Below are 14640 nucleotides of genomic sequence, written 5' to 3'. Positions count from 1 at the left end.
ATATCAAATCTCCTGGTCTACAGTTTCAGTAGATATTGTACTAATGTATTCAGAGATACATTCTCCCCTGGCTCTCCCCTCTTTTTTTAAAAAAAGATCAGGATACAGTTTGTTCATGTCTAGTCTCTGGCATCTTCTTGGAAGCAGGGAGCTGTTTTATTCATTGCTCTGATGCTTCCTGGCACATAGTAGGCCCTCAATATATATATATTAGTTGAGTGAATGAGTGACTACCTTTAACGAAGATTTCTGAAAGTGTTATCATTACTTCTTTTTTTATTAATTAATTAATTAATTAATTAATCAATCTTTGGCCACGTTGGGTCTTTGTGGCTGCGCGTGGGCTTTCTCTAGTTGTGGCGAGCGGGGGCTACTCTTCATTGCGGTGCGTGGGCTTCTCATTGCAGTGGCTTCTCTTGTTGCAGAGCATGGGGTCTAGGCACGCTGGCTTCAGTAGTTGTGGCATGTGGGCTCAGTAGTTGTGTCTCACGGGCTCTAGAGTGTAGGCGCAGTAGTTGTGGTGCACAGGCTTAGTTGCTCCGCGGCATGTGGGATCTTCCCAGACCAGGGCTGGAACCCGTGTCCCCTGCATTGGCAGGTGGATTCCTAACCACTGTACCACCAGGGAAGTCCCTCATTGCTTCTTTTTTAAAAATTTTATTGAAGTGTAGTTGATTTACAATGTTATGTTAGTTATCATTTTTTCTTTTACTATTTATTTTGGCAATAACTGTAAACTGCTAACTTCTACAGGTCCATCAGGCCTTATATTAAATGTCACTTCCTTCGGGAAGCTCTCCCGATTCCCTACGCTAAGTGTTCCCAAACTCTACTCCCTCTCACACCACTCTTATTACTGATAAGAGCTTGATGACAGAAGTTACTTTGTTCACCTTTGTATCCCCATTACACAGTATGTGCTTAATCGGTACTTGTTGAAAAAATGAAGTAAATTAGGATGTAATTTGTCTCGGTCTTAAAGGCAAGAACTCATTCAACATAGCCAGGTATTCTTGTACTACTACTCACTTGTCAAGACTTTCAAGTCTTCTATTTTTTTTTTTTTTTCAGAGAGAGATGCTTTGGATTTTTTTTTTTTTTAATTAATTTATTTTTTGGCTGTGTTGGGTCTTCGTTTCTGTGCAAGGGCTTTCTCTAGTTGCGGCAAGTGGGGGCCACTTTTCAATGCAGTGCGCGGGCCTCTCACTATCGCAGCCTCTCTTGTTGCGGAGCACAGGCTCCAGACGCGCAGGCTCAGTAGTTGTGGCTCACGGGCCTAGTCGCTCCACGGCATGTGGGATCTTCCCAGACCAGGGCTCGAACCCGTGTCCCCTGCACTGGCAAGCAGATTCTCAACCATTGCGCCACCAGGGAAACCCAAGTCTTCTATTTTTAAAGAAACAACTTTAGTGAGGCATAATTTACATACCACAAAATTCATCCATTAAGTTCTTCTTACTAATGTCTTTTCCTCTCTCATGTTCCGTGTGAAGGTCATTTTTCTGGTGGTAACAATGGGAAGAAAATATAAGTGGAATGTAGTGGGATTTTGGATAGAGAATGGGCTCCTTGAGCCCAATTTACCAGGGTTTACTTCTCAGTTTTACTTTTCAGTTGTGATCTTAAAGCAAATTAACCTCTCTAAGCCACGGATTCTGAGCTGTAAAACTGCACTACGAAGAGTTTCTTCATTGGCTTCTCTAAGGGTTGTGAGATGACATGCAAAAAATCTGATCCACTGTAGAGGTAATAACTCAAAAACAGCAGATCCCCTCCCTTCTCTCTGTCATCTTTTAACCTTGGATCCCCTAAACAGTAGGTCTATTCTTTCACCATCATCATTATCTTGTTCTGAGCATAAGTGAAAAAATTCCCAACCTTCTTCTTTTCTTAGGATTCAGCAAGCCCCACTTCATTCTGAGGTTTTGTTTTCCTGCACTATTCTTACAGATTTTGTTCCACTTTTTATTCATTTTTAGGCATATGCTATTTGTCTCCATCTTTTGAATATGCTGGTAGAAAAAAACCCAAACCCCACCTGAGATCATTAGAGAACAGCGGTTAAGTTGCCCTTACCTTTCTTCTTCACTGGGAGTGTTCTATTGTGAACTTAACGTTTTATTTTTCAAAGCCTCCCATTCCTTGAAAAAAATGCGTTTCCTTTTACAGCCTCTCATCTTGAAATTATACCTGTCTTTTTCCCTGGATATGTTTCCTAAAGCCTCCGACAGCCTGCCTTCTCTGTGTGTCGTATTACAGCCACATCCCCCAGGTCTCTACCGCTTCCCCAAGACCAACCAATTCTTCCCTGGGAGTCACATTACATCAGCATCACTAATGCAATATGTGCTATATTACAGACTATGTTTTATTCTAGGCGGTCAATTAAAAACGAACCTCGGTGCTGGTTTGCTTTAACATGGAGGATGAATTATCTAAGGTCAAATGCAAACTGCTGCTAGATTTATATTCATATTAAATATATACCTGTTGAATTTGGGCTTTTTCTCAGTGCTTCAGAGACGCTAAGCTTTCAGGTAACTGGGATGGTCGAAAGTGTGGGTTTCCAGAAACTTCGCAAAAAATCAGACTCCATCAAAAGGACTGCTCCACACGCTCAAGGAACACCCACCAACAAAACCCATCTCCACAACCACCAGATTATCTCACCAGCAAGTGAGACTGCAAGGTTTGGGGGCTTGGCCGTACCACTCCGCACTGCGCAAGGGGGGGGTTCGTGCCCATTTGGCTGCGACTGACCGTTTCTCCTCGCTTGGTTTTGCCTCTGCTCCCCCTGCGCAAGCACCCATAGTGCGTCAGGCCGGTGCTTTATAGCTGCAGCCTGGGCGGCTCCGCACTCCGTTTTTCCTCTTCTCTGGGCTGTGCTTCCTGCCGTTGTTCGCGAAGATGCAGCTCAAGCCGATGGAGATTAACCCGGAGGTGAGCATCAGGTGCACTGTTACTCGGGGAGCGCAGGGCCGAGGGTCAGCCCTCACCAGGTAGCGGTATCAATGACTGCTTTTATCTTTGCATTTGCCTTCCAGATGCTGAACAAAGTGAGTGACGTCTCGGGCTTCCTCTGTCCCCCTCCCCCGGGAGCACCGAGGCGGAGGCGCCCCCCGGCTCCGGCTGTTTCGCAGGGACCGAGCGGCGCCCTGCGCGCTCCAGAGGCGGCGGGGCTGGGGCGCGGCCGGGGTGCCCACCCTCTGCCCCTGCCTCGGGTGCGGCGGTGACTGCGAAACCGGTCAGAGGTGGGATGGAGGAGGCTGCGCCCAGATGCTAGCCCCGGGCGTCGCGGGAGCCACGTGTGGGCCGCGCTTTGTGCTGTGTCATTGCACTCGGCTCGGGTGGGGGGCGGGGCGGGGCGGGGCCGGGCTCCTCCCAGGCCCGTGGAGAGGCGCGAGGGCGCAGAGCCCGCCCCGCCTCCCCCGCCTCGCGGTAGGTGCCCGCCACTTGCCTGGCCGCCCTGTTTCTTCCCCGCAGGTGCTGGCCCGGCTGGGGGTCGCCGGCCAGTGGCGCTTCGAGGACGTGCTGGGACTGGAAGAGGAGTCTCTGGGCTCGGTGCCGGCGCCTGCCTGCGCGCTGCTGCTGCTCTTTCCTCTCACGGCCCAGGTAGGGCGTGGGGCCCGGGGTGCGCAGGCGCTGCGCTGTGCGCGCTGCCGCCAGACCGGAGTGAGGCGTTGAGGGCGGTGCAGGCTCTCCTCCCGTCCTGGCCTGGGCGCCCAGAGCTGGCACACTGCCCCTTCCTTGTGGCGGATGGAGGGAGGAGCTCGCACTTCCATGGTACCTGCTCACTGGGCTTCTGTTGTAACGGAGTTTATTGCCTGGTCGTTCATCCATCCAGTATTGCCTTGAATTTGGAGGAGAAGCAGTATCTCAGTTCCAGCATCCCAATTATCCAGGAAGACAGTTCACCCTACTCATGAGTGCAGTTTGAGCCTAGGCTTTTTGGCAGTTTGAGCCAAGGAATGGCTGGCTGGTTGTTCTCCTTTAATGGCTGGGACGTGTCGTTTTATTGTTTGGTTCTCAGACTCCCACCTTGCTGTAAAATGGAGGGGGATGGGCTTGCCTAAACCACAAGAAAACAATAGGTTCTTTAATTTTCCACCTCTGCTGCCTGGGTCTTCAGTGGATTCAGGGGTTTCTTCCCAACCCTCCGCTTCCTACAATGTACATACTTGGTTTTTAGTTTCTCCAGTGTGTTTTTCTAAAGCTTAATCATTTGTGTGTGGTTCCTGTGTGAGAACCTCCTTCTATCTCTCAACCTCTTTCCTCTCTGCCCTTGTAGTTAAGTGAATAGGTGGGCATTAGACCAGTCTTGGAAATGCTTTTTCATTTCCCTTTAGATGGTCTTCCGCCTGCAAGTGTGCAAGTGTATGATGCTCAGTCTTTGAGGTACATAGATATAAAAAGGTTGCTGGGGTAATTGTCTTGGATGTATGGACTCCCACTAATTAGCATGGTCTCGTCTATCTCCTATTACTGCCACTGGACCCCTGATTGAGGAGTGGTTGAGTTTTGCTTTAGTGAAACTTGGGGCATTAGCATATAGGGCATCGTTCCAAACAGAGTGAGCTAAACTGAAGCACTATCCTAATGCCGGGTGTTCTAGAAGCATCCTCAGCATAAACTAAGCCCTATGGGAAGTTCCAGGCGTTCCTCCTAGTAAATGGGCTAAGTATTGTGGGTTAAAAACACTCATTAAAGCTATTAGGATAGTCCCACTGACACGTTGGTTATTGCCAAAGCCTTTACTTAGGTGAAAATGGAGTTCCCAAATAATTGCAAGTCAAATTAGCTTCCCCATTGATCAAATCAAATGCAATCTTCTCTCTCTCATTTGAGCCTCTCCCAGAGGTTTCTCATTAGAGGAACCATGATGACTCGGAGGTTTTTGAGCAGCAGCACTCAAAGGCAAGGCCTCTGGGAGGCAGTGGTGCAGCGTGTTTGTCTTGCAAAAGCCCATTGCTCTCATTTTGCTGGATCAAGCAGATCTTGGTTAGAAGAACATTCTGGATAGAACATTTTATGTTTGAAAGAGCTAGATACTTTGTCTTTTCGCTCCAGTTCTGTCTGTCAGATTTACTGAATGCCTGTTATGTGACACAAAACACCTATTGGGCTAAATACTGAAGCAAATTCAAAGAAAAGTCGAGGTTTATAGGTTGACTTCCAAACAAGCTAATGTTAGTTTAGAAAGCATCTAATTTTGTCTAAGAATATTATAAAATCCTAAATGGACTACTTTTAACACATTTTAAGGGATCGTGAAATATTTACGGAAATGTCTGCATGCAAGAGCTCAAACAACCCTAAAGGACGATGCTATCCCATTACAAAAAAATTAAACTTTTTTAGAAAAGTGAAAATCCTTAACAGTCAATGAGTAGCTCAATTCAAGGATCCAGTAGGTAGATACATGATGCTAGAACTTCCTAGTGGTTGGAGTTTAAGTTGATCTTGTGGGACAAGAGAGCTTATTCCTCTGATGGTACCACAGACAAGGCTTGCTTCAGTTCCGTGTACAGTAATGCAAGGCTGCTAGAATTAGAAATATATGTACTTCTCGGGTTCCTTACGGTTTATACCAGTAGTAAGAAATTAATGTTTCTGTAGCATCAGCACCCTGCTTTTAACTGAGCAGTCATACCTTTAAGGTCTTTAGAACTTGTTAGTGAAAGGGCCAGACAAGCCCACTATATTACTGTACAAAGAGATAATGCTTTGAGGAAACTAGTCTCCTCAAATTGTATAGTTGTCAAGGACAAACAAGAGTTACATCTTTCTGTTGTAGGGTGAGAAGGTTTTGTGAAATCACAACCCAGCACCCCAGACCAGTTGTCTTTCCTTCCTAAAAAAGGATGAGGGAATAGTTAATTTCTTTAAATTGCTCCTTTCTTTAGTTAAGTTTTGTCTTGTTTTGTTTTTGAAGAGACATGTATTTGGGCAGAATAGAAGTAGAACTTCAAAGAATAGTGAGGTATAAACTAGCTGGTGTTCTTGGGCATTCAACTGACCAGCGCTTGATTGGAATGCCTGTGTGAAAGTCGTTAGTGTTAAAGGAAGAAAATAACGAACTCGTCGGTTTTTCTGACCTCAGCATGCCATCCATTTCAAGGTGAAAGGTTGCAGTGGTGTCTAGACAAAGGCTTGGGCAACATCCAAGGCCGCTACTGCACTGCAGCATCAGGGTGGAGTGTCAGAACCTCTCAGAACCCCACGGGCTGGCGTGGGTGGCAGACGGGCCGTTCTCTGGGCGCCAGCCAGCACCTAGAACCAAGGCTCCTGGTCACATATCCCACTTCTGTTTCCATTTAGGTGCTAGAACTCACTATGCTGCCGTCTGTTCTTTGCATTTTCATTTTGAGATGTAAAAATGTTTTTTTGCACTCACAGCATGAGAACTTCAGGAAAAAACAGATTGAAGAGCTGAAGGGACAAGAAGTAAGTCCTAAGGTGTACTTCATGAAGCAGACCATTGGCAACTCCTGTGGAACCATCGGACTCATTCATGCAGTGGCCAATAATCAGGACAAACTGGAGTTCGGTGAGTGGGTTTTGAGGCCAGTCATCCTCTGGTTGACCTTTAATTAACTGTAATGCTTCCTTCCAACACCCCCAAGCCTCTGTTTGGCAAAGCCATTGCCTTAAATTTTTTTGAAAACCTACTTATGCAGGTAGAATCAGTGGATGAATTCTCATTGTTCCTCCCCTTTTTTTTTAAAGAAGACTCTCCCCCCCTTTTTCTACATCCCCCTTTTTTTTTTTTTGGCTGTGTTGGGTCTTCGTTTCTGTGCGAGGGCTTTCTCTAGTTGTGGCAAGTGGGGGCCACTCTTCATCGCAGCGCGCGGGCCTCTCACTATCGCGGCCTCTCCTGTTGCAGAGCACAGGCTCCAGACGCGCAGGCTCAGTAGTTGTGGCTCACGAGCCCAGTTGCTCCGCGGCATGTGGGATCCTCCCAGACCAGGGCTCGAACCCGTGCCCCCTGCATTGGCAGGCAGACTCTCAACCACTGCGCCACCAGGGAAGCCCCTGTTCCTCCCTTTTAAGGAAGGGAAGCGCATCCAGGAAGCATGGTGTGGTTTCCTCCGCCTGGAGAGGCGGGGCGGGTGACAGTGCAGTTTTGTGCTTGCCTCTCCGCCTGGGCTCTTCATGTGCAGATCCTCCTGCTAGTCTTGACAATTCTAAAGAATTAGAGATGCTGTTAAGGCATAAAATGCCAACCTTTAGGACCTTTCTTTAATGGTGCTGTGTCTCATAAGCAACAGGAGAACCAAAACAGCCTAAAGCAGCAGGACACAGCACGAGGTCCTGCAGGGAAGCATAGCCGCAGGCTGGCACCTTGAGAGATCCATCTGTGAACAAAGCTGGGTCAGGAATTTTAGCTCGCCTCCAGTGGATGCCACGGAGGGTAGAGAAGAGATGAGTCTCAGCCCTTAAGTTGTCAGAAGCGCAAGTAACAGCATTGAAATATGTTAAAATACATGGCATTGTGTATGATTTTGGCCAAGGGTCAGCAAACTTTCTTAAAAGGCCAGAGAGTAAATCTTTTAGGCTTTGAGGGCCATATAATCTCTGCCCTTGTAGTGAAAGAGCAGCCATAGACAAGATGTAGAGCAGTGGATGTGGCTGTGTTCCAATAAAACTTTATTAGGTGGCAGTAGTCTGCCAACTCCTGATTTAGACAATGGATGGGGATGGCTGAGAATTGAATAAGTTCAACTAACAGTCCATGCTGTTGCTTGTAGCAGGTCAAATACTTTTTTTTTTTTTTTTTTAATTTAAACAAGGGAATTGTGGCCAAGATTCTACTCCTGGTATACTTCTGAAATTTAAAAAAAAAAAAAAAAAAAAAAGGCTTGTCTGGCCACAAAGGTCCAGATCTTCTAGAAGTTGCTTTCTTTCTTTTTTTTTAGAATACTGTGTTCCTGAGGTCACAGATACTGTAACTCTTCCATAAACGTGGTCATGACGGTGCCATCGGCTTAATCTGAGTCACATCCCTCCTCATAAAGTTGAGAGGATTCCTATAACTTCCAAATTTTAAATGGTCCCCATTTAACAAATTTGTTTAAGTTTAGAGCTGAAAGTTCAAATTGAGGTCTTTTGAAATGCAAGTTGCTCTTGAGTCCTAGACTCATCCACACTGAGCAATGACAAAATGCTTATGCCAACCATCAGCTAGTTAGCTGTCTCTAGGCCAGACTGTTAGGGTCTTTGTATTTCTATTTAAGATCTGTAGGTTGACGTCTCTCTGGATAACCATATTACTAAGATTGCATTTTCTACCCTGAAATAAAAGTCTTGGTTTGAGAACTGTTGATGTTGATAGATTAAAATGTTATTGTTACATCATGTATGCAATAAACATTAATTGTGCATTGCTAAGTGCTGTAGATGAGAGCAATAGACAAGACAGTTCCTGCCTTTATGGCACTGAAAGTCTCACAAATACATGTTACAAGTGGATCAGTGCTGTAACAGAGGTGGTAAGAGATCTGAGAGGTGAGGGTGAGGGGGAAGGTGGAGGGGTCGGGGGGACAGGGAGGGTGTGAGGAAGAGCTTGGCATGCTGGAGGAGCTGAGAGTTCTCTGGCTTGAATGCAGTGAGAGGGGAGTGGTTGGAAAAAGAGGCTGGGGAAGAGGCACCGCTCATCCACATCTTCAGAGGCCATGGTAAAAAGTCAGGTTGCCAAACGTGACAGGCTATGCAGTGGCTTAAGTCAGCAATAAATGTGCAACCATTTGCATTATACCGGTACTAACATATGCTTTTTTTTCTTTCTTTTTTCTTTTTTTTTTTAAAAGAGGATGGGTCAGTTCTGAAACAATTTCTTTCTGAAACAGAGAAGTTGTCCCCTGAAGACAGAGCAAAATACTTTGAAAAGAATGAGGTAGGAAGAGAACTTCTAGAGCATCGATTTTCAATAACTCCAGAGGTTTCTGTGCTAAGTCTTCTCTGTTTTCTGCAGGCCATCCAGGCAGCCCATGATGCCGTGGCACAGGAAGGCCAATGTCGGGTAAATACGAGTTAGAGCCAGGCTGTCCCGGTGTCACCCATGTTTCCCCAGAAATATGTGCAAGAACCTCTTACTGGAACACAGCACATGTTTCCACCCAAGGCTGATGAATGCCAGAAAATTCTACCAGAATAATGCCTTGACCAGACCTGTTCATAAAAATGGCTCTTCAAAATATCTAATTGGCAGTTGACACAATCTTGAGTAAATTCAGGCTGGTAGTGTTTTATATAGATCCAAATGGGTCTAATAGAGTGAGTAGCACCCCTCTTAATAACTGAACATTTCACATACTCTTCTCACAGTCTATTGGAGAGCAAGCTGGACCAACAAGGACTAAAAGTTTCTAGATGACTTGAATGTACCATTAATCTGAACACAGCCTTCAAGTCAACTGTTGATTAGATTTAAGTCAGTGATAGTGTCTGTATAACTGCAGTTGACTCTGTCACATTCTAATCTTGACCTTGGGTGAAGTACTTATCCTCCCTAAGCCTTAATTTCCTCCTCAGTAAAAAGCAAGTCTTAAGAGTTCTGAGAGTTACAGTATATCTACTTTAATGGTCTTAGAATAGTACCTAGTATATAAGAAATAAATATTAGCTATAATCATTTAAAATAATATGTAGCCAGGTTGGTTCAAGTATATTCTACTTAGAGAATTTATTTTTAACAAATTAAGTTCTGCTTATAAAATAATCATATTGCAAAATATGTATCAAATCAACAGGTTGTATACCTTAAACTTACACCATGTTATGTCATTTATATCTTAATTTTTTTCTTTCAGCTTTATTTTTAAATGCAGTTTATAAAACAATAAAAAATACTCATTTTTGAAAAAATATCTTGACTCTCTGCAGGTAGATGACAAAGTGAACTTTCATTTTATTCTGTTTAACAACGTGGATGGCCACCTCTATGAACTTGGTACGTTTCACTCCAGTTTTGGAATCTAATATAGATGCATGCATTCTCTCAGACATAATTCCTCTTACAGTACTGGTGTGTGACTTTATGGTGGCGCTTAGTATATCCGTTTATGAAGCCAGAACACCGAGGTATTCTCATGGGGGCACTTAACCCTTTATCATACCCAGAGCACCTCCCTCAGGAACCTGGCCTGCGGGATGAATGGCTTTAGTCACAAACCAGGAAAGAGAACTGATCAGCCAGTGCAAAGTACACACGTTCAGATTTTCTCTTTCCACCTTCCACTATAGTATCACCAGTATAAGGTCTCCACAGCCATCCTTTCCAGGCAAGGAATACTTTTGGAAGGAGGTAAATGCCTAAACACAACCTGGTTTGTGTAAAAAGAATTCAAGACATGTCCATCTCTGTATTAAGAAGAGTCATCTCCTTTGTATTATTGGAGAAAGACTTGCAGCTGTGTCATCTCAAGCCAAGATACTGCCTATGGCAAGCAAGGGCAAAGAAAACTTGGGGCAGTCCTTGGGGGGCAAATGAAATCTCAAGGATCCTTTTTCTTCCCTCCACCTTCCCTGTACCTCATAGACTGCTTCTGACTTTTGCTTTGTGGTCCTTCCCAAGAGATGGGCACAAGCCCTCCTAGTAGGGTAGCTAGTTTGGCCTTGTGTGGTCTTGTGGTCTTGGTGCTTTAGGTTAGAATTGCCTGGGATGGATATCTAGGAACACTTGAACCTCATTTCCAGCCTATTGCTTCACAACCAGCCTAACCTTTGTGGGAGTGGCAGTGGTATTTGGAAGAATCTAAAACTTGCCTTTAAGCTGGACAAGCACAGTAGACAGAAAACGTGCAGAGAAAATTGACATGCCTGGCTTTTTCGTTACAGATGGACGGATGCCTTTTCCGGTGAACCATGGCACCAGTTCAGAGGACTCACTGCTGCAGGTAGTCTTTGGAATCCATTTCCACTAGGGCCCATATTTCTTTAGCCAGTTTGTCTATTCTAAAGTGCAAACCTTTTTCGGTACAGGCAGCATCAATCATCTGGGATAAGAGCAGTCTTTAGGGCTTAAAGATCATCTCAGTAATTCTGTCCGCTTTATTTTATAGCAAATAGTTTTAAACAGGATCCTTTAGAGCAGCCCTGCCTAATCTGTATCGTGCTGTCTTTAGCCCACAGTTAGATTTAGCCTGAAAGCCATTGTTTATTTCCTTGTGGGATTAAGGTGACTCTTGTCCTCTTGTCAGATTACATCATAGCCAATGACTCAGACTCATGGGACAGCAACCCAAGCCTTTCCTAATCCCTCTCTGACTGCTGGATTTGGGTCAGTCTTGTAGGTAGCATACTATGGGTTCTGGTTAGGCAGTTACCTCTGTGATTGTTTTCTTCCCACACAGTCGGTCCACTGTTAACAGGTCAAAGGAAGCAAATTCAAAACATGCCTGACCAGAACTTTAAGATCCAGGGTCACTGTGTAACCGTCCTGGTAAAAGTGACGGCGGAAATCTCTTAATTCTGAACACGAGTTGGTTGACTAGTCCTCTTCCCTCTAAAAATGAATCTCTAGAGTTTAGTCAGTTTGCTGTTAGAAAGGAAAATGGCTTAATTGTGATAAACTTAAAAATGATGTTAAGGTATAATTACTTCATTTGTCGTAATAACAGCTAAACTTTTTTGCGTGCTGCTTGTGTGTAGGACCGGGGGTTGGCAGACTTTTTCTGTGAAGAGCCAGGAAATATTTTAGGCTTTGTGTAGCATATGGGCTCTGTTGCAGGTATTCATTTCTGCTGTGACAGCTCCAAAGCAGCCCCATAGGCAGTGTCTAAATGAATGCGTATGGCTGTGTTCCACTAAAACTTTATTAACAAAAACAGGCAGCAGGCTGGATTTGGCCCACGGGCTGCAGTTTGCTGACTGCATGCTAGATGCTGTTCTAAGTTAGTTACCTCTTTTATGATGCTCTGAGGTAGTTAGTATTACTCACATTTTACAGATGAGGAAATGGAGGTGCAGAGGTAAGTGATGCCCAAGGTCAATGGCAAACTACAGAATCATGGTTCAAATCTAGACAGTCTGTCTCTAGAGTCTGTGCTCTTAGCCACTGTACAATACTACCTTTATAGTAGACCTGTCTTTGGAACATCATAGACCTGATGACCTCAAGGTACTAGTGGACCAAATTATGCAGTCCTAGGAGGGACAGTCACTTTCTCTAGCCTGCTGTCATATACACCTGAGATCAGTCAGAGCTAATTCTTGGATATACCAGGGATAAATGAGAATAGTGATATGGAATGAGAACTAGACCTATAGAAACAGAATGGGGATTTGCATGAGAGTCAGGATTCACTTATGGGAGAGAATAAGAACAGGGGCAGAATTTCTGGTTATGACCTATTTGGAGGAAAGATTCTGGTCCATCTAGTAAAGCTTCCTAGGTACATACCAACTCCTATCTAACACTATCCTAATACAGGCACATCTCACATTGTGGGTTCAGTTCCAGACCGCTGCAGTAAAGCGAATATCACAATAAAGAGAAGTTTTGAGTTTTTTTGCTTCCTACTGCATATAAAAGTTATGTTTACACTATACTGTAGTCTGTTAAGTGTGCAATAAATAGCATTATGTCTAAAAAACCAGTGTACATACCTTAATTTAAAATATTGTTAAAACAATGCTAACCATCATCTGAGTGTTCAGTGAGTCAGTCTTTTTGTATTAGTAACATCAAAGATCACTGATCACAGATCACCATAACAAATATAATAATAATGAAAAGTTTGGAATATTATGAGAATTACCAAAATGTGACACAGAGACATGAAGTGAGCCAATGCTGCTGGAAAAGTGATGCTGATAGACTTGCTCCATGCAGGATTGCCACAAACCTTCAATTTGCCAAAAAAAAAAAAAAAAAAAAATGCAGTATCTGCAAAGCACAATAAAGTGAAGTGCAATAAAATGAGGTATGCCTGTACTATAAAATGTGCTCTGCGTAGGATACTTAAAACTGTTATGTGAGTAGAATTTATGAGGTTTGGGGAAGGTAAAACTTTTTTTGTTTAAAAAAAAAAAAACTCATTTTAAATTAATTGACTGGAAAATAACATCTTAATTAGTGGAAATTCTTATCCTAAGTAAGGCTGGTTCTATATGGTTAGAGATGTTTTAGGTTATCTAAACTATACCCTGAATTAACTTGTTAAATTGGTGAGAAAATACATAAACTTAACCCAAGTATCCTAAACTTGAGTGAATTAGGTCAGTGCTTATCGTCTGTGTAGGAGATGGCTGTTGCCTTTACAGGCACATTAATCAACAGCATGGGTCCTAAAGGAAAGTGGCTTTGGGGAAGGCAGGTCTGGGATATCAATATATTAAAAATTCTGATAGAATAAAATGTAGACGTTACTCTAGATCATCTTCAGTTTTTCTAAGTGGTTCCAAAGCAGAAACAAAACCGGGGTGGGGTTGATACTTTTTCAGGGCCAGAACTCATTATCAGGTTGGTGATTTTTAGGCCTTGGGAGCTGATGTTCCATGACTGTTCTCTGTCATAGCACATCCACTGTCCTCTTGAAGGTCTCGTGTTTAACACTGTTGGTGGGGCTTTCTCTCCACTGGACTTTTAACAAATTGAACAGTGATTGATATTCTGATCCCAAGGCATTTAAACCCCAGAATTTCTCAAGTAACATTGGGGTCAGTTTTCTCTTCCCAATCTTTGTAATCTAGGTGTTAGAATTAGTAACACATGTCATCCCCTAAATATGTAGGAATCCATCACTTATCTGTACTTGGAATACCAGGTATTTAAACTTTAAGCTTGTTTTGTAAAATGTTTACTTGAAGTAAGTCTGTCTTTACTCCGGGAATTTCTGAGTTAGAACTTTTTCCTTATGGAAGAGAAATCAATTTTCTATCTTTGGATTTGAGGGGAAGAGCACCAAGAGTATAGTTTTCTTGTCAAAACCGGGCACAAGGTGGCAGAAGCACAGAGCGTTTGGTAGAAAGAATAAAGGAATCAAAGCTGCTGGAGCTGGATATGTGATGTGGGTCCTTGTCTTGCCCATCACCTGATTTTTTTTCCTCTTGCCTTAAGCCCTGGTTTTCAAGTTTATTGGGAGGTTTAAAGTTGGTCAGGGTGAACTTTGGGCATTAATAGACCTTACTAATACTTTCCCCTTGAAGCTTTCATTTTGAGCTGGTGCTGTTTCGACCTTAATTCGTGACATTCCTCCTTCTCAGGACGCTGCCAAGGTCTGCAGAGAATTCACCGAGCGTGAGCAAGGGGAGGTCCGCTTCTCTGCCGTGGCCCTCTGCAAGGCAGCCTAATGCCTCGTGGCGGGGGCACTTCGCTTTCTCCCTCCTTCCCTTCATCGTGAAAGTATATCCCTACCTATGTGGTCTAAGTGCTTCAGTACTTGTAGAGCACAGCTGTTCTCCTTCGGTTCCGCAGATGTGCACTTACTTACCCGCAACTTCACCCACGCACTAGCAGAGCTCCATTGAGCAAGTTTTGGTGTCACCCTCTGATGGCAAAGCGTTCCCCTCATTGTATGTCTTATACCTCAATATCTAATGCTTTAATGGCTACTTTGGTTTGTGTCTGTAAGCTAAGGCCTTGGATGTGGTTTGTCCTTAAAAGGAATAAAATTTTTCTGCTGATAAGAGATGAGCCTA

General features: G+C 43.9%; 1 protein-coding gene across 3 annotated transcripts; it reads left to right on the top strand.

The window, feature by feature from the left end:
- The first annotated feature begins 2892 nt into the window (after nucleotides 1–2892).
- Nucleotides 2893–14630, top strand: UCHL1 (ubiquitin C-terminal hydrolase L1). Of its 3 annotated transcripts, XM_059923114.1 has the most exons (9): nucleotides 2893–2940; nucleotides 3045–3056; nucleotides 3484–3612; nucleotides 6397–6547; nucleotides 8808–8893; nucleotides 8972–9019; nucleotides 9883–9949; nucleotides 10837–10895; nucleotides 14206–14630. In XM_059923114.1, the coding sequence occupies exons 1-9, from the start codon at nucleotides 2908–2910 to the stop codon at nucleotides 14290–14292; spliced, it is 672 nt and encodes a 223-aa protein (XP_059779097.1). In that variant the 5' UTR covers nucleotides 2893–2907; the 3' UTR covers nucleotides 14293–14630. The 3 variants fall into 3 exon arrangements, with proteins under 3 accessions (XP_059779097.1, XP_059779098.1, XP_059779096.1); XM_059923115.1 differs by lacking the exon at nucleotides 3045–3056; XM_059923113.1 differs by lacking the exons at nucleotides 2893–2940; nucleotides 3045–3056 and having other exon boundaries at nucleotides 3072–3612.
- The last annotated feature ends 10 nt before the right edge of the window (nucleotides 14631–14640 follow it).

This window comes from Balaenoptera ricei, chromosome 5 (assembly GCF_028023285.1).
Source record: "Balaenoptera ricei isolate mBalRic1 chromosome 5, mBalRic1.hap2, whole genome shotgun sequence".
NCBI lineage: Eukaryota > Metazoa > Chordata > Mammalia > Artiodactyla > Balaenopteridae > Balaenoptera > Balaenoptera ricei.
This window is presented reverse-complemented; position numbering and strand designations above follow the sequence as displayed.

Excerpts from the sequence above, each read along its gene's own strand:
- UCHL1 (XM_059923113.1), top strand. The coding sequence starts at position 3,277 with ATGCTAGCCCCGGGCGTCGCGGGAGCCACGTGTGGGCCGCGCTTTGTG. Across the intron at positions 8,894-8,971 it reads AATACTTTGAAAAGAATGAG|GCCATCCAGGCAGCCCATGA; the intron begins GTAGGAAGAGAA and ends TGTTTTCTGCAG. Across the intron at positions 10,896-14,205 it reads CAGAGGACTCACTGCTGCAG|GACGCTGCCAAGGTCTGCAG; the intron begins GTAGTCTTTGGA and ends CCTCCTTCTCAG.